At 41.0% G+C, this 26066-nt stretch overlaps 1 protein-coding gene across 2 annotated transcripts in view; it reads left to right on the top strand.

Annotated features, from left to right (window-relative positions):
* The window catches only part of jupb (junction plakoglobin b), a 178634-nt gene that overhangs the window by 68625 nt on the left and 83943 nt on the right, over positions 1-26066 (top strand). For both annotated transcript variants that reach the window (XM_051386858.1, XM_051386861.1), the window contains exon 2: positions 17060-17114. In XM_051386858.1, the coding sequence (XP_051242818.1) occupies positions 17093-17114 (22 nt within the window). In that variant the 5' untranslated portion in view covers positions 17060-17092. The remainder of the gene's footprint in view (positions 1-17059; positions 17115-26066) is intronic.

The raw sequence follows: 26066 nt of genomic DNA, 5'->3' as shown, positions 1-26066 counted from the left end.
TGTCATCATCATCATCATCATCATCATCATCATCATCATCATCACCATCAGTCATTTCTATCGGTAAAGTTGTTGCTACTGTTATTGTTGTGCACCTTTTGTCTCTGTCCTTCTCCCTTTTATCCCTTGTTTCCCCCATCCCCTCCACCCCCCCTTCTTCTGCCTCTTAAAGGGAAGTTTTTCCTTGCCGCCATCGCCAAGTGCCTGCTCATGGTGGGAACTGTTGGGTCTAATAATAATAAAGGAGTTCGGTCTAGACCTGCTCTATTTGAAAAGTGTCCTGAGATAACTTTTGTTATGAATTGGCGCTATAAAAAAAATACAATTTAATTTAATTTAATGGTCACACAGATACAAGATTATATATCCTAACCTTTTGTAGGATATCTATGTTTTGTTAGGCTCAGAAACCGAATGAAGAGACGTGTTCTGTGTGTCTATCGATCTCTTCCGCTCTGTCTCAGTACTATGGACAGCGCCGCACCTCCACAGGTGGCTGTGCCACCAAAATAGGTCTAGACCTGCTCTATTTTAAAATGGAGAATCTTTCGTGCTCCATATCTGAACTGAAGGATAAGCTGACCACATATGACAATCAGCCACATCCAGATGTGGACATGGCTGCAGCTGCTGTATGTGTCAGTAGCCCCACAGTGATGTGACATAATGATCGAGCAGTCAAAGGTTTGCTTTGAGAAAGCCAGGCACTTGGTGTCTTTCGAACTTATTGACCCTGAACTCTGTCCGCTGTTTAAGAACACTTTTCTCCATAAGCAGCTGGACATAGTATGTGATCATTGATGATCTGCAGGGAGAAACTAAAAGGTGAGCTGATGGTGATGTACAGCAGTGTGGAGTTTGCGGGCCTAATGTCCGCAATGTCACTGACTGAGAACAATCTTCAGAGCACTTTTTCTGAAATACGGAAAGTAATGCAAAGGTGTTTTAGTTCACTGAAGAGGATCAAATCCTTTTTTCGAAGTACAATGGAACAGGACAGGCTAAACGCACTGGCTATGCTGTCTACTGAGTGGGGCCTCATCCAAAAATCACCTCTCTTCTTCTGTTCAACGTCCAGTGTTTTATTGACCCATCCATCCTTCAGAACCTTCTTCTGTGGACTTTTATACTTTATAACATCACCTGATATCACCTGACTTTCCTCTTTTAATTACTACAGCCACTAGAGGGCTTCATCACTTGGACAGAAGCAGTTGCTGGTCGGATCACTCATCAACACCCGTACAACCCTGTGGTGCTGCAGTTCCCACTGCATTGTTTACTAGTTTGTAGCTAGTTAAGTCTTCATGATAAAGTTTAATAATGTGATTTATTGCATTCATATTTGTAGTCGTGCACATGCAAGATCCGTCATCTCAGTATTTCTTCATCCATTTTATACCCCGCCACGGAGGTTGTGGGAAATGCAATCACAGCAAGGGAAGGGACTTCTGGCACACTGTTTAGAAGTAAACATCACCTTAAAGGCAGTACATGCTATAGGATATTGTAACATGATTGGCAGCAGCCTTGCTCTGCAACATGTGCCCTGATACACAGCTATGGTTATTTTTAGGGAGAAAGTGTTCAGGTACGTACAACCAAACTATCTTTGGAGGTTTTCCGTGTAGGAGGCTGTTGAGAAGCTTTATTTCATTCAGTGTTGCCGATGCAATAATACAACAAGAAAACACACCTCACCTCATCTCACCTCCGGTGAGAGTTTTTAGATAGTTATTTTATAAATTCAACACATATATTTCTCAGAAATCTCGTCTCCCGGGTGTGGGAGTTTTTAGCTGAGTGTTACTGCTATTACAGAAAAAGCTTTCAACGGCAATTTTGCTGTTTCTTTCCGCTTCTTGTGAAGCCTGCACAATATTTTACCCCTGGGTCTCTGAGAAATCTGTTTTAAACATTGTATTATTAAAAGAAATACTCATGCAGAACGAAGCCTTGTTTTCTGACAGCTGTGATGTGACAATGGCATCTGCTGTATCATTTGCCTGGTAAATGACGGGAATGTGTCTGTGCTAAAAGTGGTGGTGTGATGATAGAGTGGCGATGGGCATATTAATGTTTTTATCCTGTTTGGGGAGGGGAAAGGAGAGGGTATGGGAGTGAGCTCTACAAAGAGAAGGAAAATTGAGGCAGGAAAGGATGAGCTGCAGGGAGAGAAACGTGAACAAAAACATGGAGGGAAGGAGGAGGGATCATATGGAAGAGCCTTCCCAAGTGGCTATGTAAGATTATATTAATCTGCTATAAGTAATAGTACTATGGGCAGGGGCCTGGGTACGGTTTCAAATTTAAGTAATCTATTACCTGTACCTACAACATGTCACAACTCTAATAACACAGTGACAACTCTCTCCACCCCTGTATCTGACATAACAAAAAACTGGTGTTACCTCAGACAGTTATTACCAAAACATGTATTATCTATGATACTATATGACACAACATGTATGCTTTAATGCAAATGACCATGTTAAGTCATTTATTAACACACAAACATAATAATACTGTTTAAAGAAATGTAAACAGAAATAAGACCCAATATTAATAAACACAAAATCAGTATTACATTCTCTTAATACTCACAATAATGAAAGCTATCCTGACAGTAGTACATGAGACAGATAATCTGTGAAAACATCAGGTTCCTCTGGCTCTTCCTAGTGCTCCTATTAGGATTTACAAGAATCCACCCTTACGGTACTGTTTAGCTGTATTACAAAAATGTATATGACCAGGCAAGCTGCCCAACTTGCAGTATGTCACCGCTGCTGGCTCAGAACGGTACTGCAGAAACCAATGGATGACGTCAGGCATTTGACCAATGAACTGTATAGATGGTAATTGGTAAATGGACTATACTTGTATAGTTTGTGCTTTCACAGTACACAATTTTGTTTGAGGTTTTTGCTTGGTACTGTACTTGTACTGTAGGAAGGTAATCAGTGAAAAACCCCTCTAAAGTATCAAGGTTTTTGTAACACAGGAAGTCTTACTGGTGCACTGCTACATGTGCTAATTGTACTAGCTACCATTAGCTACTTATCGGTCCTAGTAGCTGACTCTACCAGCACTGGGAACTCAAAGGATGGGGAGGTTTGTTTACACTACTAGCATAAGTGTGGGGGAACCAAGCAGGGAATGCTGCAGGGGAGTCCGACCAGATAGAGCACCAGAACCGGAGACATGCAAGCGTGCAAAAGAACCAGGGTCACTCCAAGACAGACGAAGACCAGGTTGTTTACAACGGCTCCCACCAGGACTCTTAATCTGGGGACAAGGCACGGTGGGACAACAACAAAGAGCACCAGAGTCTAGAAGTGGATGTGAACTGTGGCAGGGAGCCTCTACAGTGAATGGAGAGGAGGAGTGGTCTGGAAAGACAGCAGCAATCTGGACTAGATGCAGACTAAACCTATACTTACTTAGTCTGCCGTCCTTCAATCATTTTTGATCATTTTTCTCCTTTACTTTCATTTTCTCTTTTGAGCTGTCTCACTCTTTTATATTCCCTCCTGTCCTCATACCCTCTCATGTCTCGCTGCCATTGAATTAGGCTGATATTTTGCTGCACTTAATATTTCAGCTGTGGATACGATGAAGAAATTATCACAGGCTATTTTCATCTGTCAGTCAAATAGTGAAAATCTCTCTGCTTGAAGCGTTCTCTTCTGATGGAAAATTAAAGAGGCTGGCCACGTTGCTGAGAGACGCCGCCCCATGACCTGAAACTGTCACAGGTTTGATTCTCGTCAGATACTTGATCCTGCCGGAGCGAGCAAGAACACAGAACAGGCTATCGTCTCTGGCTCATCATCACATTCTTTACTCCCAAGAAGCTTTATGCCAGTTGCCATGATGCTTTGATCACAGTATGCTGTTGAGTTCTTCCTTCATGAATGAAGCATGGCATTGCAGGAGATAGGAAGTAGAATTACGGCTCTGCGGTTGTGTGCCTCTGCCAACCAGTCAAGTAGCAGTTTAGATCCATGTCAGTCTAAACTCATATAATACATGTTGTCAAGACTTAGAACTGTATAAAAGGTATAAAGAGGTTTTTTTAATCAATATGGCTCAGGTGAGTCCTGAACCATCCCTTAGTTATGCTGCTATAGGCCTAGACTATCGGGGGATTTCCCATGATGCACTGAGCTCCTCTCTTCCTCTCTCTCTCTTTCTGCACTCATTCATGTCCCATTATTGCATGTTACTAACTTCACTTCTTCCCCGGAGTTTTTGTGCTTTCTCGTCTCGCAGGTTCTCATGGATCCTGGTGGAGCCTCCTGCCATGGTCCTGCTTGACTGCCATTGTTATTATTATTATTATTATTATTATTACTATTATTATTACTACAGTTACTATTATTACTATAATCACTGCTCATTGTCCTCCATCGTTGTTGTCGTCGTTGTCATCATCTTCTTCATGTTCATCATCATCACCATCAGTCTTTGCTTAGTGTAGTTGTTGCTACTGTTGCTGTGCACCTTTGTCTCTGTCTCTGTCCTTCTGTCTTTACCCCACTCTTACTTACTTTCTCTCTCTCTCTCTCAAATTCAAATTCAAATCAGCTTTATTGATAATATTGCCAAAGCTACTAATAAATTACATAAGAACAATTGCATACATTTCATTAAATAAGTAAATAAAACAGTAAAAGTTGTTTGTGTGTGTTAATGAAAAGTAAAATAATAATAATAATAAAAATAAAAAAAACTCACCCCAACTGGTCGAGGCAGACAAATTAAAACAAGAGCAGGTCTATATATATATAATAATGTTTCAGATAAAGGCCTGGTCGAGGTATTGTAGAATTTACAGCAGGCAGTCCGTTTCTTTTTCTTCCTTTCTCTCCAATTTAACACTGTTCTAGGAAATACAACAATTTTGCCACATTCAATATTCAAAGGTTTTAAACCTTTGTGAGACCCCAAAGTTGTGAAGTTGTAAGAAAGCATTTAATCTGACAGTTACACACATACACACATACTCATACCGTGTCTTGTTTCCTCTCTCACACACTGTTTCCCTAGTACAAAAAAATGCCAGAAAACTAGTTTTAAAAAACAGTAACTGCTTGCTACGCAGGCAAGTGTTTCTGACTGTGTGTGTGTGTGTGTGTGTGTGTGTGTGTGTGTGTGTGTGTGTGTGTTTTCCCTACCAGGTGTGTAATTGGATAGCCGTCAGCAGGAGTTACAATGTCATCAGATTCACTGCAGTAGATTGATAACTCTTTCTTTCTCTCTCTTATACACACAGATACAGGAACACATTATTAGAATGGACACACAAATACACAACTTCACAAGTGTCCACAAAACAAAATACACACACTGAGTGAATGTACACAGCCAACTCAAATACTGTAATGTGGCCGAGGTGTGTGTGTGTGTGTGTGTGTGTGTGTGTGAGAGAGAGAGAGAGAAAGAGAGAGAGGCAAACTGTCATTTGACTGTCAGGCCTGTGCAGATGACTCACACAAACAGAGACACAAACAAACAATAGGTGTAGTGGGTCGTCACGATGGAGCTGACAGGGTCAATGACGAGTGACAAGTCAAATCTCTCACTGTCTGCTTCTTTTGCCTCCTCCCCTCTTTGTCGGATTCTCTCCTGTTTAATAGAATAGGACACTACTGTGTGTGTGTGTGGGTCTTGTGAGAGGCAGGAAAGAACAGCGAGGTATTTTGACCTTGAAGAAAACAATCAGAGGGAATAAGCTTTGTCAATCTCTGGCTAAATTAAATTGTTCCCGTCTGAGTCACAAGGTAGAAAATGTTTGTTATAGGGTCCAACTGGAGACGTTCCTTGTTACAGTCGCGCTTCAGGATCTCAGGTACATGAGTCACAGTTTTCCTGAGGAGGGAAAAGCAGCAGCGTTGCTCTTGCTTTCACACAATGATGCAACATTGCTGCGCTCTCCATTTCGGCAAAATCACTGCCGTTTGATCTGAGTTTGGTGCGTTGAGCTGGACGGACTCACTGAGAATGACCTGTCAATCATAAGGTAACCAGGCCAAAAAGCATATGCAGCTTTATTTTCTGTTTTACTCTAAATGGGACCATAATTTACTAAATAAACATCATGCCATATGGAAGAAGATTGAAACTAGAGATTAAGACCATAAACTAGCCAATTAATCAAGTGAGAAGCCGGCTCATTTTGCCAAAAGATTTAATTCAATTCAATTCAGTTCAATTCAATTTTATTTGTATAGCACCCAATCATAACAGAAATTATCTCAGGACACTTCAAAATAGAGCAGGTCTAGACCGTACTCCTTATGAAATTATTTACACAGACCCAACAGTACCACCATGAGCAAGCACTTGGCGACGGCGGCAAGGAAAAACTTCCGTCTGCCTTGAACAGTTGGGGTGAGAGGGAGAGAGACAGAGAGAGACAGAGACCAAGAGAGAGAGAAACACACACAGAGAGAGAGAGATGGAGAGTAAATAAGTAAGAATGTGGTAAAGACAGAAGGACAGAGACAGAGGTAACAACAGAAGGACAGAGACAGAGAGTCCACAGCAACAACAGTAGCAACAACTACACTAATAGTAGTGACTAATGGTGATAATGATGATGAACAAGAAGAAGATGATGACAACGACGGCAACAACGATAGGGGACAATAAGCAGTGATTAGAGTGATAATAGTAACTGTAGTAATAATAATAGTAATAAGAATAATAACAATAATATCAGTAATATTAGCAATGGGAGTCAAAAAAGGACTTGTTCTGAATTACTCTGATTAGTCAGCTGCTGTTTGCGCGGTTCATCCATGTTTACTTTACACTTTTAAGGCAGTCCCTCTGCGGACAGAATCTCTCTAACCCTTATGAATTAACTGCCATTAAATATGGGGAAGACGCCATACATTAAACCAAGAAACAACTCATAGGTTTTGTGGGTAAAGTCTCAGATCAGCTTTGGTGGAATATTTATGGCTAAATATTTTCTAACTTTCAGTATTTAAGTTCATACATAGTGTATAATAGGTTTCATACACAGAATTTATTGTGATTCCAACAATGAATTATAATCTGTAAATGAGGATTGTGAAAATGAATAGGAGAAAAAAAAGACAAATTGTCAAGAGAAACAATTATAATCTCACTCTCTCCCACACACTCTCTCTCCCTGCTGTTTATATAATGAACTGATAGATCCAGTAGTCTGGACACTGTCTGCTGGCTGTGTGTATGCGTGTGTGAATTTTTATGTGTGCCATAAATGGAATGCGAACATCCTCTGGTTACTTGTAAATGTTGCAATTACAAAAGCAATTTCCCTCAGAGACAGAGGGAGAGAAAGAGAGAGAGAGAGTAGTGATAGAGGAGAGACAGTTGTGAGAGAGAGAACAGGATGTAATAGAGGTGGGATGTAAAAGACAAGAGGAGGTTTTAGAGACAGTAAAAAATAAATAAATAACAGACAGGCTTCGATGTAGAAATGATTGAAGTTAGCTGATGAAGATCGATAGCAACATTTAATTTAACATTTGTTAAAGTTCCTGAACTTGGACAGACAGTGATGCCTGTTGAGGGCATTTTGTGATTAATTTTGTCTCTAATAGTAATAATTTTATTATAAAAGAAGCTCAGCCTTCCTGATGACTTCCTCTGGGATATCGTCTGCACAAATGGAGCTGTGCTGTTGTTTAATTGAATGTCGTCCATTTTCTCTCTTAAAGCTTTTCAACGTGTTTTAGTGGACACACACACACACACACATCAAAGACGCAAGATCACACAAGCTTACACATAAAAAATCCACGCATGGACACACTGGCACATGCAGAGAATACATGCACACTCACTCTTACACACACCCACACACACTTCATGGGTGTTACTGAAGCAGCACAAGGTGCCATTTAAGCTGTCATGATGTCAGTCACAGTGCCCATTCTATTATTTCTGCCAACAGTCCTGTGTAAAAGTCCCCCGCTTTCCACACACGTTACATTTGGATTTTTAATATAACCGCGAAGCAATTCATTTGTCGAATTATACAGTTAGGATTTTAAAAGCCTTCAAAGGCCAACGTCACGTGAAAAACATTTATCACATACTCAGCCATGGAAACTGCCAATTCAAAGAGGTAAAATGCAAACAAGAAACGTTAATGATTTTTAAAATATTTGATACTTCACTGTCTGCATTTGAAACAGTTTAAAATATTAGACAGGAGAATAAAAAGGTTAAAAGGCATTGCACAGACTTTTTAAGGGTTATATGAGATTTAAAACATTAATATAGCAGCAAACAGCTATTAGCTTTGTAAATATACAGTGGAGTCATGGTGTCACACTCCCTCTGCCTGCGGTGTTGCTATCGCTCTGTGGTTTGTTTCCATAGCCGGTCTGCTCTGTGTGCAGCTAAGTAGAGCGACTAAAACTGCTGTTTTTATCATTACGTCGGTAAGGACTTATTTCAACCAAACCAGAGTTGGTGATTGTCAGAACAGTGGAAGTGGGGTTTTATTTTGTTTCTGTACATTTTGAATGAATTTATGATGTTACAATGATATGCAAGGTAAAATGACCCTTACGGTCTATGGAGTCTAGTGGCAAGCAATAGCGATATTATAGCTGTTTCTTGTTAAACAAAAGGCATATCTCCTTAGGCATCCTTTCCATAATGTTGTCAGACACTTAGAATAACAATCGGAGCCTGTCAGTGGCAAAAACAACTACTTTTAATGGACAAACTTTGACGCATTTGTCTTATTAACATTATGGCCATTGCAGCCCTTTCAGGAATATTTTCACGTCTACCTGCAGCTTGTGTTGGTACTCTAGTGTTACATCCACCTGCAAGTGAATTTTGTATATTTAACCTTTAACTTTATTGGTTTGTAAATTATTTTATGACCGGAGACACTCCCTCTCTCTTTCTCCTTACATTCTCCCTTTCCTCAGCTTTAATTTCCTATTTTATTCTATTCTCCATATACTTTGCTCTGCAGTGCTTAAACACCAATTGGGGAACGTTCTCAACATCGAGCGTCAAAACTTTCCGTGACATTTTAACTCCACATGTAACCTACAGAGTCTGCTCAGTTTTAATTAGGCAGGGACTCCAACAAACATATGGAGGCGCAGAGCAATTTACGCCACACTGACAGTCTGCTCAGGAGGCCGCACAGTACACTGCTGTAAAGGGCTGGCTGTTTAAAATGAAGAGACACATTGAGGAAGATACACAAGCTTGTGAATGCAAGAGGGGTTAGGGTTAGTTAAAAGTTGGGTCTAGGGGCATTCTCTTAGAAACATAGTTTTTAACATTTTGACACGTAAGTGAGGCATTCTGGTGCACTCTGACACAGAAACCACACAAGGTGCTAGTCTAGCAATTTGGGGTTTTGCCCAAGGACGAGTGGATGGGAGGAGCTAGGAATTGAACCTCCAACCCTGTAATTAGTGAACAATGCGCCCTAACTTCTGAGGTTGGTCCTTGGTTAGAAATGGCTTTGTTTCTATAATGTGATTGTTTGTTATTGAGTTGTCAAGACACTTATCAACAGTATATCTAAGTTTCTTGTGATGGTGCTACTATAATTTATATCAACTAGCCCCTCCTGAGATTCTCCTAAAGAGATGGTGCTACTACTTGCAGAGGAAGAGCTGATCTTTAGCTTTTAGACAGGCTGCTTGAGATTAGTCTATTTATTTATATAGCCGAATACCACAAATCACAAATTTCCCTCAAGGGGCTTTACAATCTGTACAGCATCCAACACGCTCTATCCTTAGACCCTCAATTGGGATAAGAGAAAAGGAATATAGCAGGTAGTGGGGGAGTTGGGTGACTGTTCAACTTGTTGGGTGGGTTTTTTTTTTTATTCTGCTTACCTAGTACCAATGATGCTCACAAGTAATTTTTGTAAGGCTGGCTAAAAATGCCTAGTGGGTAAGATATGTACCATATACAACAACCCAAGTTCAATTCCAGTCGGGGAGCTTGTTGCATGTAATACCCCTCCACATATCTATCCCCTTTATCTACAATGTCCAATGAAAGAAATAGAATGTGGTTAGAATGTACGTTGCAAATACGCCTGGCTGAAATATGAACCAGACTATGTCCTGGTGTGTTCTGACTGATCCAATCCCATTCAGTTTGTGATTCTGTTCTGCTTTTTCACCAGCATCAACATGCGGTTTTCCTGATCCAGATAAGATTGCCAGAAATAGATCACATTTTAATAACAGGTGTAAATGATGTCCATGTGTCATTGCAGTAGTCTCTCTATAGCCCTCCTCAGACCAACAGTAGAGTTAGACCTACAGGCCAGAGGGAGTTCCCAAATTGGTAGAAAACTGGTACAGAAATCTTCAAAAACCGGGCAGGTTATTTGCAATTAACCTTTTTGTCTGGTGTAGGTTTATATTATATCATTAGCCATCTAAAGAGCTGCAGTCATCATCATTGCTAATGATTAGCTTGCTTCCTGCAGCCTGCCTCTATTGATTAACCAACAAAGCCATCAGACAAGAGAAGTGGTTAATGTTAATTTAATCAGCATGGAGGCACACAATGAAAAATCTTACATTTAATTTTCTGCCATATTTGCACTGTTCAAGGCAGCTGCCACGGTGTCCCATGTGCAGAGAATTAGTTGTAATTGAGAGAAAATTGATTTTATGTTGTCCGATGATGTTATTAGATAAGGTATGCCCACTACACCAGGGAGATTAGAAGACCCTTTTAAACCTACTTGGCAAACACACACACACACACACACACACACACACACACACACACACACACACACACATCCACAGTTGTAATACTATGCTTTGTCATGAATTGGATATTGTCTTAGGTGTCTGTTTTGTTCTCGAACAAACACACATGATATGAATAAATGTATGACAGGCCGTCTAGATGGGCTGGATGTCACAACCATGCTAGGAAGTGCTAAAATAAAATAACATTTGAAACACATATAACTTTAAAGCTGTACCGACTGATGTATTTGGCCACATGAGGGCAGCAAAACAAACTGAATACACAACCCTTATGTGTAATGGTTGGTTGATTAGTGGATATAGCTTGCTCCAATGGATGATATTTTTAGAGCAGAGCGACTGATGACTGATATATAATGCTGAAACATAAAAATACATTGGGTTACGCTGTATATTTCAGAATGTGACTGGTACTTATGAGAGAGTGGGGTACAGTATGTAAGAAGCAGTTCTAGATTAGATTTGCTCTCATTCAGGACTTTTGGGAGAAAATTGTTAACATTTAGAAAAGACTCATGGTGAGGGTTTCTTCGCCATCTTCCCAAAACTCACAAAAGGGAGCGCTAACATAGTTCCACAGCAGCCACACTGACAGCGCTGCCTGCAGATGTGACTGCAGACAATATTTATTGATTATCTCAAAGTGCCAGGTAATCAGCCTGATTAATCGGGAGACTGATTAATCGGTCTATCGATAGCAACTATGAATCCCACTGTTTTTCTTGCCAAGACATTGTGTAGTACATAACATTCAAGTGCTTGGATTACCCTGGCACCCAGGCTAACTCTAAGGCAACAAAAACATAACTATTCTTATTTTCAGGTCATTATACACAAATAAAAAACATACCTATGAATATTATATTCCATTACTGCAAAAAGATCACACTGGACCTTTAAAAAATGTTATACTGTATTGTTGAAGGTAATACTATTTTATAGTATCTAGAATGATTGGTATCAGAGACACCGACAGAACCATGAAATATGATTTATAAAGGACTTCAAAATTGACTGGATTAATCCAGCCAGTATCAACTGGAAGGTCTCTATTGTTTCTGCTATGTTTATTATTATTATTAGGGACTGAGCCAGTGTCAAACACTGTGAGGACCCTATTGTTTATGCTGTTTATTATTACGCTTAGCCCTTTTCACTGCATTTTTGACCCCTGAACATATACTTCGGATGTATTTTATTTGGCAAAGTGGTCAGACCTGGTGAAAAATTGGATATTCTATGTGTCACATTCGGCTCGGCCACTAGGTGGCGCTACTATTAAGAAAAGTAGGTTTAGGCTAATAACTCCCGCATCGTTTGTCTCACATTCAAAAACCTTATATCTACGCATTCGGTGAATGGAGCTGCATCTCCCCATATAGGCCAAGCCTATTTCCGCCTATAAATTTTTTCCGCTACAGTGCGAAATGTCCATGCACAACGTTCCGCTTTCCATCTATACGTTTTTTTTATCCGATATTTAAAAAAATAAACATGTTATAAAATTAGCACTTTTTTCAAAAATCATTCAAAAAAGGAAGTGAGGCATTTCTCCACATTGGTATGTCTGATTGACACCAACCTGGGGTCAATAGTTCCTTATGTCTTCATTAGGCATCGTGCACAATTTCAGGCCATCGCCACAAGGTGGCGCTCTTTAAAATGAAGAAGTTTATATCTCCACATCGGCAAGTGTGATTAAAACGAAATTTGGTACAATGATTGCCCATGGCTCCCTGAGGCTCCCTTAAAAAGGACAAAAAACAGGCTACAAGGTGGCCCTCTGGTGGCAGGGTAAATCAATCTGCAAAGACCGTAATACTTATGATATGAAATTCACAGGGCACGTGTAGACTGGTGCCTGTAGCTCACATACCAAAAATTGTGTTTGTCGTGTTTGTAGCGCCCCCTACAGTATTTCAACAAGGCATCCCCGGCCCCACGTTTCACCAATATGTATGAAACTCGATACTCGAGACCTACAGAAAAGCCTCTTGGACCCATGCCCCAAAACCCACAGGAAGTCAGCCATTTTGATTTTAATTTACACTCTCAGCGGCCATTTTGTTTTTAATTTTCACTTTTTTGCCTTGTATTTGAACAAACTACTCCTAGGGAATTTATCGGATTGGCTTCAATATTGGTCAGTACAGTCAAAAAATGTTGCTGAATGAACGCCGCACTTTTTGTGACTGTACGTTGAAGGGCGTGTCCGTGGTGTGCCGTCAAAGTTGGCCATTTTGAATTCTGTGGTCTTGTATTTGAACAAACAAACTCCTAGGATATTTATCAGATCTGCTTCAAAACTGGACAGTACACTTGAATAATGTTGCTGATTACAAGTTGTGCTATTTGTGACTGTACGTTGAAGGGCGTGTCCTAGGCGTGCCGTCAAAGTTGGCCATTTTGAATTCTGTGGTCATTTTTGGTGAATTCTTGCCTTCTATTTGAATTAGCTCCTCATAGGGGACTTATCGGATCTACTTCACAATTGGACAGTATAATCAAAAATGTTGCTTATTGAACACCGTGCTATTTGTGACTGTACGGTGAAGGGCGTGTCCGTGGCGTGCCATTAAAGTTGGCCATTTTGAATACTAATTTTTCGCATTGTATTTGAACGAACTCCTCATAGGGGACTTATCTTTTTCTCTCAGACATTTTTATTGAATTCTAATCGCAAATACAGAAATGTTCATACAGTGAACTTTTTTTTTTTCAAAGTGATAAAACACAAACTCCACTCCCACAAGCCACATCTACAAACCATATTTCCTACGGAGTATTGTTCCTGGAGTATTGTAGGAAACCGTATTAAAGTAAGTATTAAATTATAAGATAAATAGGGGACTCAAATCTACTTCAAAATTAGTCAGTACAGTCAACATATGTTGTTGATTAAAAGTTGTGCTATTTGTGACTGTCCCCCATCGTTGTTGTCGTCATCGTCATCATCTTCTTCATGTTCATCATCATCACCATCAGTTACAACAACAGCTAACAGCTACTGTTGTTGCTGTGCACCTTTGTCTCTGTCCTTCTATCTATCTATCTATCTATCTATCTATCTATCTATCTATCTATCTATCTATCTATCTATCTATCTCTTTTTCTCTAACCCCAACAGACGGCCACCACCTAGAGCCGGGGCCTGTCCGAGGTTTCTGCCTCTTAAAAGGAAGTTTTTCTTTGCCACCGTCACCAAGTGCTTGCTCATGGTAAAGCTGCAGTAGGTAATTTTTGTAAAAATAACTTTTTGCTATATTTTCTTAAACTTTTACAATATACTGACAGTAGTACATGAGACAGATAATCTGTGAAAAAAATCCTCCTCCTAGTGCTCCTAGTGGTATTTGCAAGAATCCACCGTGCCTGAATGAAAACAACCAATCAGGAAAAAAAAGTATTTTTACAAAAGTGACCCACTGCAGCTTTAATTTCATCTTCTCAATGCTGGTTGTCCAGCTTTTGTTAGCAAAAGCTCTTTATTTGTTTGTCAGTTATTATTCGAGAACTTGGAAGAGACCTACAGGAGACTAACACGTACCAGCCAATCCCTAATCATCATAATGAGTTGTCAATACACCCAGCTCCATCTAGCTGGTGGATGTGCTGTACTGGAGTGTGGTAATGTCTACTGTGCCCTCACATGAACATACACACTCCATCTACCTCTGAGCGTTGGTGTGAATTCCCAGCAGGCAGTGGGGTCTGTGAAGGGCTCTTGGCAGGGAAGATGAGACGCTGTGACCTTTCACCAGCAGTGGCTTCTGGGAGTTAGATAAGTGTGCTCTCTGGAGTTTTATATGCCTCACAACACTGACATTTGTGTAACTTCCCGCTGCTCCTCAGGCTGTTTCTGGGTTTATGGAAAGAAATACCCTGCTGTTGAGTAAGGGTTAGAGCCAAAAATGCTATTTAGTGACAAAGATGTAAACTGTGAAATAAATAACTTAATGAAACATCACTCACAAGCTTGGCTGTTGCTTATGATCAGTTATTTGAATTATTATCTTAGTGTTTCTGTTATGCAGCTGTATTTGATAATGTAATTAAAACAAGTGTAGAGTATATGGGAAGGTATCCAGAAAATGCAACTGGCAACAGACTGATTATGAAATACAAACTTCTTCAAATATGTAGTCAATTTCATCTTACCAACTGTTGTTTTATTTGTATAGCACCAATTCATAACAAAAGTTATCTCAGGACACTTTTCAAATAGAGCAGGTCTAGACCGAACTCCTTATAATATTATTTACAGAGACCTAACAGTCGGATCGGCCGCGGCTCTATACTGATAAATGACTGACAATGATGATGATAACAACAGCCACAACGACGATGGACAAAAATAATAGTAATAATAATAATAATAATAATAATAATAATAATAATAATGATGATAAAAATAATAATAATAATAGCAGTGGGAGTCAAGCAGGACCATGGCAGCAGGCACCACCAGGATCCATGAGAACCTGAACAAGAAAGCACAAGAACTCCGGGGAAGAAGTGAAGTTAGTAACATGCATTAATGGGACATGAATGAGTGCAGAAAGAGAGAGAGAGGAAGAGAGGAGCTCAGTGCACCATGGGAAATCCCCCGGCAGTCTAGGCCTATAGCAGCATAACTAAGGGATGGTTCAGGACTCACCTGATCCAGCCCTAACTATAAGCTTTATCAAAAAGGAACGTCTTAAGCCTACTGTTAAATGTGGTGAGGGTGTCTGCCTCCCGAACCACAACTGGAAGCTGGTTCCACAGGAGAGGAGCTTGGTAACTGAAGGCTCTAGCTCCTGTTCTACTTTTAGAGACTATAGGAACCACAAGTAGCCCTGCATTCAGAGAGCGCAGGGTTTTAGTGGGGAATTTATTTTTCGATGTATAATCTTTTTTATATTTTAGCAGAAATAAAAAAAGAATAGACTTAAAACAAGCACAATATGAAATTAGACACAAATAGCACTTTACTTAAATAGCAGTGCACTTCAAGTGTAGAATATGAAATATACATATTTAATTTTGCTTTCACAATAAGATGGTAAATGGACTGTACTTAAATATCTCCATTCTAGTCTTCTGACCACTGTGCAAAATAATAGCAAAGTGGGCTCCAAGCTGTTCAGACCAGTGCTGGAGGTAATATGGACCACAAATTCAAAACCACATTCATATTTTTTGATCATGTCCGGTGTTAAGTATTTCTGGAAGGATGTTTTAGGAGAACCTGCTAAACGTATAACAGATGGTTGAAACCTGAAGCTCTAACATACAACATTTCAATGAAGCAGCCCCAGCAGCACATTATCATGCACATGCACATAAATCAGTAGGCCTATGTCTCATGTCCAGACATACAAAAAAGCCTCTTGAAGCCATATCCTAACTCGGCCATTTTTAAGTAAATGTGCATTTTCTGAAACTCCTACAATGTTATTCTGAAAACTGAACTGAAGACTGCAGTACTGATTGACAGGAAATATTAATCAGCTTCAACTGCTTTTGATGCTAGAATGCAGTTGCACTGTTATTGAAGGAGTCAGGAAATAATTGGCCTTTTTCCATCATTCTACAAGAAACTGTGATCTGATTTCATGCTGCACATAGCGTGAGCCTATGAACAGCGACAGTGAAAGTAACTTTGGTTACCTCGTTAAGAAGTTGAAGGTGTGCCTGTCACCCCCTGCTCTTTATCAAACCGCTCACTGTGGCTGATCCTTCTTGTTCCATTACTCCTTGCAACAATTCAAACAAATCCACTGTCAAAAACTGCAGAAAATAACAATAGCAAGAGGCCAGTCTTAAGCTCACTGAGAAACATATATTTCCTATGATGACTGCTTCACAATACAGGTAAACTTATGTTTCACCACTTAAAGGACCAGTGTGTAGGATTTAGTGGCATCTTGTTGCAGATTGCAACTCTCTTGTTTCACCCTCCCCTTCCAAGCTTTAAGGAGCCAGCGTTTGGTTTGTCCTCTATGGGCTACTGTAGAAACATTACCTTTATGGTTTGAATGTGTCTTTTACTAGCCATATTGTGCACTGGTGTGCTGAGCAACATGAATTTGGACTCATTGGTGAAGGGGTGGACAAAAACAGATTTACCTCTCTGATGTATAGAGTATGTGAGTGTATTTCTTGGAGGAATGTGAGAAGAACTAATTCCTTAACACGCTTTGCAGAACATGGTGATTAAAGCCTTAATCCTCCAGAAAATGATTAGCTTGAATTTTGTAGGCAATCCTATTTATGATTCCTCTCTTTCTTGGCAGGTCAGAGGTCAGTGAAGGCAGTGGTACCAGTGGATGGAGATGATGTCCATGCAAAGTAAGTTAGTTTTATATTGTTATATCTGCTGTATAATTTTAAAGCACATATCAATATTTTGTAACGTCTGAGGTTCCTTTAATGTGTTAAAGGTCTATTTAGGAGGATCTATTGTCAGAAAGGAAATGTATTTTTCATAGGTGTAAGTTTTATAACTAGGTTTGGGAACAAAGACCACGCCCTGCACTCATCTCATTTCCACTCAAACTTATTAAGCACACCTTATCCGTTCACTCCCTCCTTGACTCATTTTCCACATGATCGGCGTCAGACCGGAAACACAAAATTGAATACCTCGAACCACGGAGAACAAGCTCATCCTCAACCCTTCAGACAGCGACATGTTTGAAGACGAACAGCAAACTCACAAAATCTTCCTCACATACCACTCCTTCTCGTCAGCCACCCCAGCTCCGCTCAACAATCCACGTGCCCCGATGCTCCCAGCCTTCATCCACCGACAACTCCAACACCATCGGGCCTTCGCCCCCAACAGGTCCAAGGGAATCTTCGGCGTCTGACGGACATCCCTCAGCCGTAAACATACCCAAGTGGACGGTCACTCGCCCTCTCTCAGTGAAACACACCCTTCCAACGCACCGATAACAAAGCAAAACTTCTCCAACTTTCCACGCATTTCCAGGAAAGCCTCTTCCTCGCCAAGCTTCACCGCCGCTTTCGGGTTCCCGGCGATGAGTCCGCAGCAAAGCCGATGACGTCACAGCGCATCCCACAGCCCAGCCTTCCTCATCAGCCCTCTCAGAGGGCCAGGTCGTATCAAACCCAGTACCTGCCATTTCCGCTTCACAAACAACCCGAGCGCATGCATCCCTCCATCCCAGCATCCTTTTCTCTTCTCTGCTTTCTTTTTTCCCCCTTTTTTTAATTCATTTTCAGTTTTGTTAACATACAAACTATAAAGGAATCACCAGCCCCCCGCCCCCCACCCCACACCCTCATGGATAAAGAAATAGAAAAAACAAACAAACAAACAAACACAAAAAATAACAAAGACATGCTCTTATAGGATACAAAGCAATACAATTAGCAGAACAATCGGCACCAGCCATTGAATGGATGTCTACAATGTTTCATTGACCAAGAGTGTACACATGTGCAGTAGCCTATATACACGTACAAACATATATACATACACGAAAACACTTTAGGCCATTCTGGATAAATAAGACAGAAATGGTTGCCACATTTCGTCAAAGGTTGCAGAGCTGAGAGAAACATTATATCGAACCCTTTCCTTATGTAACAAGTTGGTTATTTCTGCTAGCCAGATTTTAAAAGAAGGCACATCTTCATTCTTCCAAAGGGTTTTTGCAATTACCACGCCATATTGTATTGTCTTTCGCTGCAAATGGGATAGAACTAATAGATGTCCCCCCCGCCTAGAATGGCAGTGCAAGGATCTGGTGTAATATCACAGTTATATACTTCAGAAAAGCACTTAAAAATATCTGACCAGAACTTGTTTAGCTTGGGGCAAGACCAAAAGAGGTCGCCCAGGGTGCCCTCAACTGATTTACATTTCGGGCAAATTGGAGAGACAGAAGGATAAAAAGAGTGTAGTTTGGTACAGGAGTAGTGCAGCCTATGAAGTATTTTAAATTGAATAAGTTGGTGTCTGGAATTTATGGAGCAACTGTTAATGTCTTTAAGGTAAATTCCCCAGCTTTCATCAGTGACTGTCACGCCCAGGTCTTTTTCCCAGGCTTCCGTTAAATATTGCGTTGAAACCGGGTCATGTGCTGTAAAAAGATCAACAAATCGAGAGACAAGCCTCCTTGAGTCGGGGGCCTGACTCATAAGAGAGTACAGTTCGATGGGGGCAGGAATTGAGTCAAAGTGTGATATATTATCCTAATCGGGAGGTAACGGAAGAAATGTGTATCTGAGAGTGTATACTTTTCCTTTAACAAAGCAAAAGTGACAAAATGTTGTTGATATAGAGGTCCGCTATAGTAATGATGCCTTTATTTTTCCAAAGTCTAAAAGTACTATCGGTAAATGAAGGGGGAAGGCGTGGTTATGGCAAACAGGAGTGCAAGTGGAGGATTTGGGCAGATTAAATGATTTCCTTATTTGATACCAGATTCTTAAAGAACTTGAAACCACAAAGTCATTACCTGTAATGGTAGTAGGAGAAGTGGTTAGTGAAAAGAGAAGAGCAGGGAGAGAGCTTATGGGGAGGTCTTGTTCGTATGCAAGCCATGAAGGGGTGGCGGCGGTGGTTTTACCTGGATATGCATCTTTCCAATACATCAATGCTCTAGAATTTGCAGCCCAATAGGAAATTAGGCAAACTGAGGCCTCCCACAAGTTTGGACAATAGAATCTAATAACTTAAAAAAGGCTTTGGGTATAAATATAGGTACATTTTGGAAGAGGTAAAGGAACCTGGGAAGTGCCACCATTTTAATTGCATCAACACGACCTATCATAGACAAAGGCAGCAGCCTCCAGGTTTCAATGTTGGACTTCAATTTTTCTATCATATTCAGATAGTTCAGCTGATAAATCAGTTTGGGATCTTTGGGGACAACAACACCTAAATACTTTATTTTATCTGTAGCAATGTGAAAGGGTAAGTTTTTAAGAGAATTTGAGTCCAAGTCTCCTGTAAGAGGCAAGAATTCACTTTTGTCCCAGTTTATAGAGTAACCAGAAAGTACACCAAATGTTTTAATGAGGTCTAACAGGGGAGGCAGGGATTCTTCTGGACGTGAAAGGAACAAAACCGCGTCATCTGCGTAAAGCGATATGCGATGATCAACATTACCTAAGATTAACGGGACAATGGAGGGATTATTTCTTATAACCTTGACGGTAGGAACGCTGTAATGACAAGGTAGGTGATTTATCATAGTTAGTGATAACTGAGGCAGTCGGAGAAGCATAAAGCATTTCAACCCAGGAAGCAAAGTTATCGCCCAGGCCCAACTCCTTTATCATTGTTAAAATGAACTTCCATTCAACCTGATCGAAGGCTTTCTGGGCATCAAGAGCTAGGACGGAAATGTTAGAATCTTTGTCATATCTGGAGTACATTATATTCATCAGTCGTCTAACATTAAAAAAATAAAATCTCCCTGGGATAAATCCAGTTTTGTCATGATGAATTATGTTTGCAATACTTTTAGTAAGTCTGTTTGCGAGTATTTTAGTAAACACCTTAAGATCACAGCCGAGAAGGGCGATAGGACGATATGAGGCTGGATCGGTCTCATCCTTATCTTGTTTCAGTATCAAGGAGATGTTAGCTGAGTATAAAGATTCAGGGAGTAGACGGGTTGCAATAGAATGATTCAACATACGCAACATGATGGGAGCAACCTTGTCAGAGTGCGCCTTGTAAAACTCCATGCTAAATCCATCTGGGCCAGCGGCTTTCCGGTTTGGGAAAGAACGTATTGCCTCTGTGACTTCCTCTAATGTTAAGTTTGCATTTAAGTCTGTTTGTGCAGAGTAGCTCAGTTTCGGTAGGTGGAGAGCGTGAAGGAATTGAGAAATTTGTGTGGTATCAGCAGTGATCTTCGAGGTGTAAAGGTCTTCATAAAACTTACGGAAACATTCATTAATTTCTTTTGGGTATGTGGAAATGATCCCAGCTTTGGTTTTAATTTTATGAATCGTTCTACTAGCCTGAATGCTTCTAAGCTGGCCTGCCAATAACTTATCTGGTTTGTCAGTCAGTTCAAAGTATTTTTGTTTTACCTTTAAAAGCATCTTACTCACTTGGTTAGAAAGAATAGAATTATATTTGAATTTCAGTTGAAATATATGGTGAGGCAGTCATTCTGCAGTCACTTTCAAGCGCTGACAGCTGAGCAGTGATTTCTGACAGCTCCTTCTGTCTGTCTTTCTTCAGTTTTGCCTCGTAGGATATAATATGTCCTTGCATAACAGCCTTGAAGGCTTCCCATAAAGTAGAGTCAGTCACATCAGGAGTACCATTGTGGGATAGATAGTCTGTCATTAAGTTGGCTGTATGTTGAAGGTATCGTATATCATTAAGTAATAATGGATTGAATCGCCAGTTAAATACAGGCTTTGCTCTACCAAAATCTATTTTTAGTTCAACAGGGCTGTGATCAGAAATTAAAATGTTGTTGTGGTATTTGGTAGAAATTATATCGGAAGTTAATTTAGCATCTATTAGGAAATAGTCAATTCTTGTATACGACTTATGCACAGGTGAAAAGAAAGAGTAATCTCTATCAGTCGGGTGCTGTAACCTCCAGATATCAACAAGCTTCATAGAACTTATTAAATTATTCAGGGCTGTGGTCGAATTAGAAGGAGTAGTAGGACGAGTGGAGAGCCTATCAATAAAGCAGTCTAGAATAGCATTGTTGTCACCTCCTGCAATTAAGTGTGTGTTTGATAAATCTGGGATAAGATTAAAAACTTTCCTAAAAAATCCAGGATCATCAAAATTGGGTGCATATATGTTTAAGAAAGTTACATGTCGTGACAAAATGTGGCCATTGACAATGAGATAACGGCCGTTCGGGTCAGAGATGGTAGAAATATGTTCATTATGTTTATTATTTATACATAAATTACTGTGGCATATAAACAACAATATTGGCGTTGGTGCAGAGTAAAAGAGCATAAAGTAAATGTACAACAGAAAAACAGAAAAACATAGTCTAAATCCCTTCCCCCGTCCACCCAAACGAAGTGGAACACGAGTTCCCTCATGTACCTTGAGAGGCAGCTGAACACTACAAGGAAGTTCTAAAGCCAATGAAAGTAACATGGTTACCTTAACGGTGGACTCCCTGAACAGTCCCATCCACACTCATGTGTCCATAACACTTGCTCTTGTAAGCGAAATAGAGCAAATCTTAGTTCGTAACAAAACTGGGAAACCAGAGAACCACAGGCTCCTCTAACACACCTGGAAATAGTAGCGAGGTGACCACACTCAGTGGCTCAGGTCCGCTAAGGGGTGGTGGTGGGTGTAAAAAACCTGTCTATGAACGATTCGGCATCTGCAGGCTCCTGGAATATTTTCTGATCCGTTCCAAAAGTGAAGATCAGTCGCGCGGGGAAGAGGAGGCCGTGTTTAATTCCCGCAGCTCTCAATTTCTTCTTTGCTCCGTCAAAGGCGCGGCATGTTCAGATACTTCAGGTGAGAAATCAGTGTATACGCTGATCCAGGCTCCATTGAAAGACAGGGAAGACTGCAGGCGGGCAAGTTTCAAGATTTTCTCCTTCTCTGGAAAGTGGTGGATTTTGGCGATCATGGCCGTGTAGGTGAAGACTGCGCGCCTATGCGGTGCGCCCGGTCCACTTTCAGTCCGCTGGGCAAGTTGTTTGTCCCTAGAAGTTGTGGCAGGAACTCTGCAACAAACTGTGTTGGGCTGCCCTTCTCAGCCATGGTCGGCCAGGGAAGTTTGAACTATGTGCAGTTTTGAGTCCAATGCATTGAAGCTCGGAGTGTCGTCACTACCGACGGCGGAGCCGCTAGCTAAATCGGCATGACTGCTAGCATCGTCATCTTCTTCAACAGCAAAAGCAGCTTTACCCTCTTTCTTGGAGGCTGATTTTGGGTTTGTTGGCTTCCTTTTGGCAACATTTCTTCCGGAACTGCTCATAATTAAACATTCGTAGTGAAAGTGTAGATTATAAATATAATTTTAGTGAGGATGGAACGGAGCCCCCTAATCCATGCGGTGCTCGTTAGCGCCCCTTCCCTCTTCTCTCCTTTCTAACTTCCCCGTCCTGTCGTCTTAGGCTGCCTCCGCTCCTCCCATTCCAACCTTGACCTTCTCAGCCGCACAGAGTGTGCCAGCAAATGTATTTGATGGCACGCTCCCAGCCAAAAAAAACTAATTCTCCTCCTGTTTCTTTATACGTAGCCAGTGTTTCTCTTCCTTCATTTAACGCACCTCCTTTTTTCCCCACAGGTCCAATATAGCCCAATCGTGGCCTTTCCCACCCATCCTTCCGTGCATAATAAATTTCACTCTAACCTCCGCATCACCTTCAGCATGCCAAATCCTCCCTACCATACCCAGGGTCACCCACTCTCAGACGACAGAGTCTCGCCTCTCTCTACGTCGACATCGCCCATTTAATTCTGTGCACTGAATTTACCATCTCTTGTTTTGGCCCATCGGGACCCGGTCCTCCCTTTGTTCCAGGGTCTCCTATTCTTCCCTGTTAATATTTATTTAAGTTAATCTTTCATAGCAAATTCTTAAAACATATACATACATCTTTCTATGTTCATTCAAAAATACCGGTTCACCTCTTAGTCCAGACAAGCAGGAAGTTAATAGTTTTATTTCAGAGTCATCATTGTAACATTAGTTTACAGACGTATATGCGTCAACAACATGCAACCCTCATATCCACAGAGAACCACTAACCGCACTCAGTCCAATTGAACTCAAACAGCCACTATCTACCTGCTCTAAAGAACGCATCGCAGTACAATTCACCTTCCCATTCCCCTCGTACCACGACATAATTCGTTCAGCTTTCCCCGACTGCAGATCAAAGCCGGACGGTTACATGCCTCTGATACTTGACCCAGTCCCGCAGCTCAGCAGCAATGGATTCTACACATACCATATTCCATTTGCATCCCAAGCTCCCGGTTGCCTGCATCCTCTACCATGCCAAGAGGACAGTTCGTAACAATTCCAACAACTTCAGAGGCAATGTCTCCAGTTACCGTTTGCTCCTCACCTGCTCCTTCTGCGGCAGAGCTCACGCAAGATCCGCCTGTCCCCATATTCCAACTAAGCACAGCCCGCATAAGCATCCGAATACAGCAATTAATATCTCACGTACACCTGTAACGAGTTTCACAATATAAAAAAAGGCCTTGCTTACGAGTCGATTCAAAGTCTCTTTGGGGGCTCTCCACAAGAGATACGAAGAGACAACTCCCCCAGTCCGTCGCACAACCCACTCGGTTCCCTCTTACCATTGCGCCGAACCCCTCCATCTATTCATCCGTCTGCCAACAAACCTTCATCCCTTGACCTTCATCCCTCGACCTTCATCCTTCGACCCTCATCCATTCATCCCTCATCCTTTCATCCCTCATCCCTTCATCGCTTTATTCCTCAACCCCTTCCCCTTATCCCGTTACATTGGTTCACATTCGTTCATTATGTGCAATTACCTGAATATAAGATTTGTTGTAATTTGAACCTTAGAATGAGCTGTTTTTATCTACAGACCATGTTTCTACAGTAGCCCAGAATGGACAAACGGTGGCACTGGATAGGGGCGTTGGCATTTTTCATGTATTTCATGACCACTGTAGACCACTGTCTGAAGGGGAGGGTGAAGTGACGGAGTTGCAATCCGCAACTACACCGCTAGATGCCACTAAATTCCACACACCAAAATGGAGGTGATCATGATTGACAGAAATCGTTAACATACAGCGGCCAACCTTTGCGACTCATTCACACTGCCTACCAAGACAAAACTTAGAAAAATATTAAATGCTCAACTTAAGTGTTGTCATCGCTAAGCTTGGAACACAATGTTTTTAGTGGCGCAAAAATTGTCCAAAAATGACGACCTCTTCAATTATTTACTTTTGTGCAATATGTCATAAACCTTTTCAGTATCAATTTTTGCAATTCAATTATATAATAGAATTTTGAATATTTGTATTTATATATTGACAGTATGGCTTCATTGTATTTCAAAACTCAATATGTCTGTCTGTCTGTCTCTGTCTTTTCTCTCTCTCTCTCTCTCACCCCAACTGGTCGAGACAGACGACCACCCACCTAGAGCCAAAGGGTCTGTCCTAGGTTTCTGCCTTTTAACAGGCAGTTTTTCCTTGCCCCAGTCGCCAAGTGCTTGCTCATGGTGGTACTGTTGGGTCTCTGTAAATGTTATAAGCAGTTCAGTCTATACCTATATATACCCATAAAATGACTGTATTCAAGAACCCTCTTGAATACAAGCACAAAAAGGGGTTCAGATGCCTCTGGTGGGTAAAATTAAAACCTAGAAAAAGAAAAAACAAAAGATTGTGCTTCAGTGCCTGCCACAGAGACTAAAATTCCCTAATCAAGCACCTACAATTGCAAAATAAGTAGTACTGTTTAACTAGAATGGGGTTTGAACCCAGGAGACAGCATCTGCCAGGAAAACTGCTTCACACCAACCAACACTTTACTCATGAGTGATCTAATTAGCTAAACAACACACACCTGTGTGAGCCGGAAGTCTCATTAAAGCACAAAGTTGCCTTCCGTTATTGCCAGAAAAAAAAAAGTATAACACGTAGCTGTTAGACTTTTACACTATGCATGGGAGCAGGAATTGCAGAACATGGCGATATTTGTAGTGTTAAAGCCTGTGAACACCCGCACAGGTGTTCAGTTGTTCTGGCTGATCAGAACTCTGCTCAGGTTGAGGTTGGTGTGGAGCTTTGATGGAAATTCATTAGGTCACAAATCTCAATCTACCAATCAGAATAGCATTTGAACAAGCATAGGTCAACTTCCTCCTTTCCTGTACTGGGGCTACGATCACAATGCAGGTCTTAATGCTCAATTCCGATTTTTTGCTGAGATTGGATTTTTTTTGCGTGGTTGTTCACATTATAATTTAAATGCAACCGCCATCAGACTCCAGTGTGAACAGTCTATGGCCCCTAGGTGACTAAGTGAATTTGTGCTGTTCAGACTATCATAAAAAAATCAGATATGGGTAGGATAGTCCATATTGAAAAGACAACCATATTTTGAACATATATATAATCACTTCTTAAGGTGACTAATGTTGGGCACCCGGTTAGCTCAGTCGGTAGAGCTGGCGACCCATGTACGGAGATACTGCAGCAGCCTGGTTCGAATCCGACCTGTGGCCCCTTGCTGCGTGTCATCCTCTCTCTCTACCCACCTTTCTTGTCAATCTACGGCTGTCACTATCTAATAAAGGCCAAAAAAATAA

The sequence above is a fragment of the Dicentrarchus labrax genome, unplaced genomic scaffold (genome assembly GCF_905237075.1).
Source record: "Dicentrarchus labrax unplaced genomic scaffold, dlabrax2021, whole genome shotgun sequence".
Classification (NCBI taxonomy): Eukaryota; Metazoa; Chordata; class Actinopteri; family Moronidae; genus Dicentrarchus; species Dicentrarchus labrax.
The sequence above is the reverse complement of the archived record's forward strand: the minus strand, read 5'-3'. Positions and strand labels throughout refer to the sequence as shown.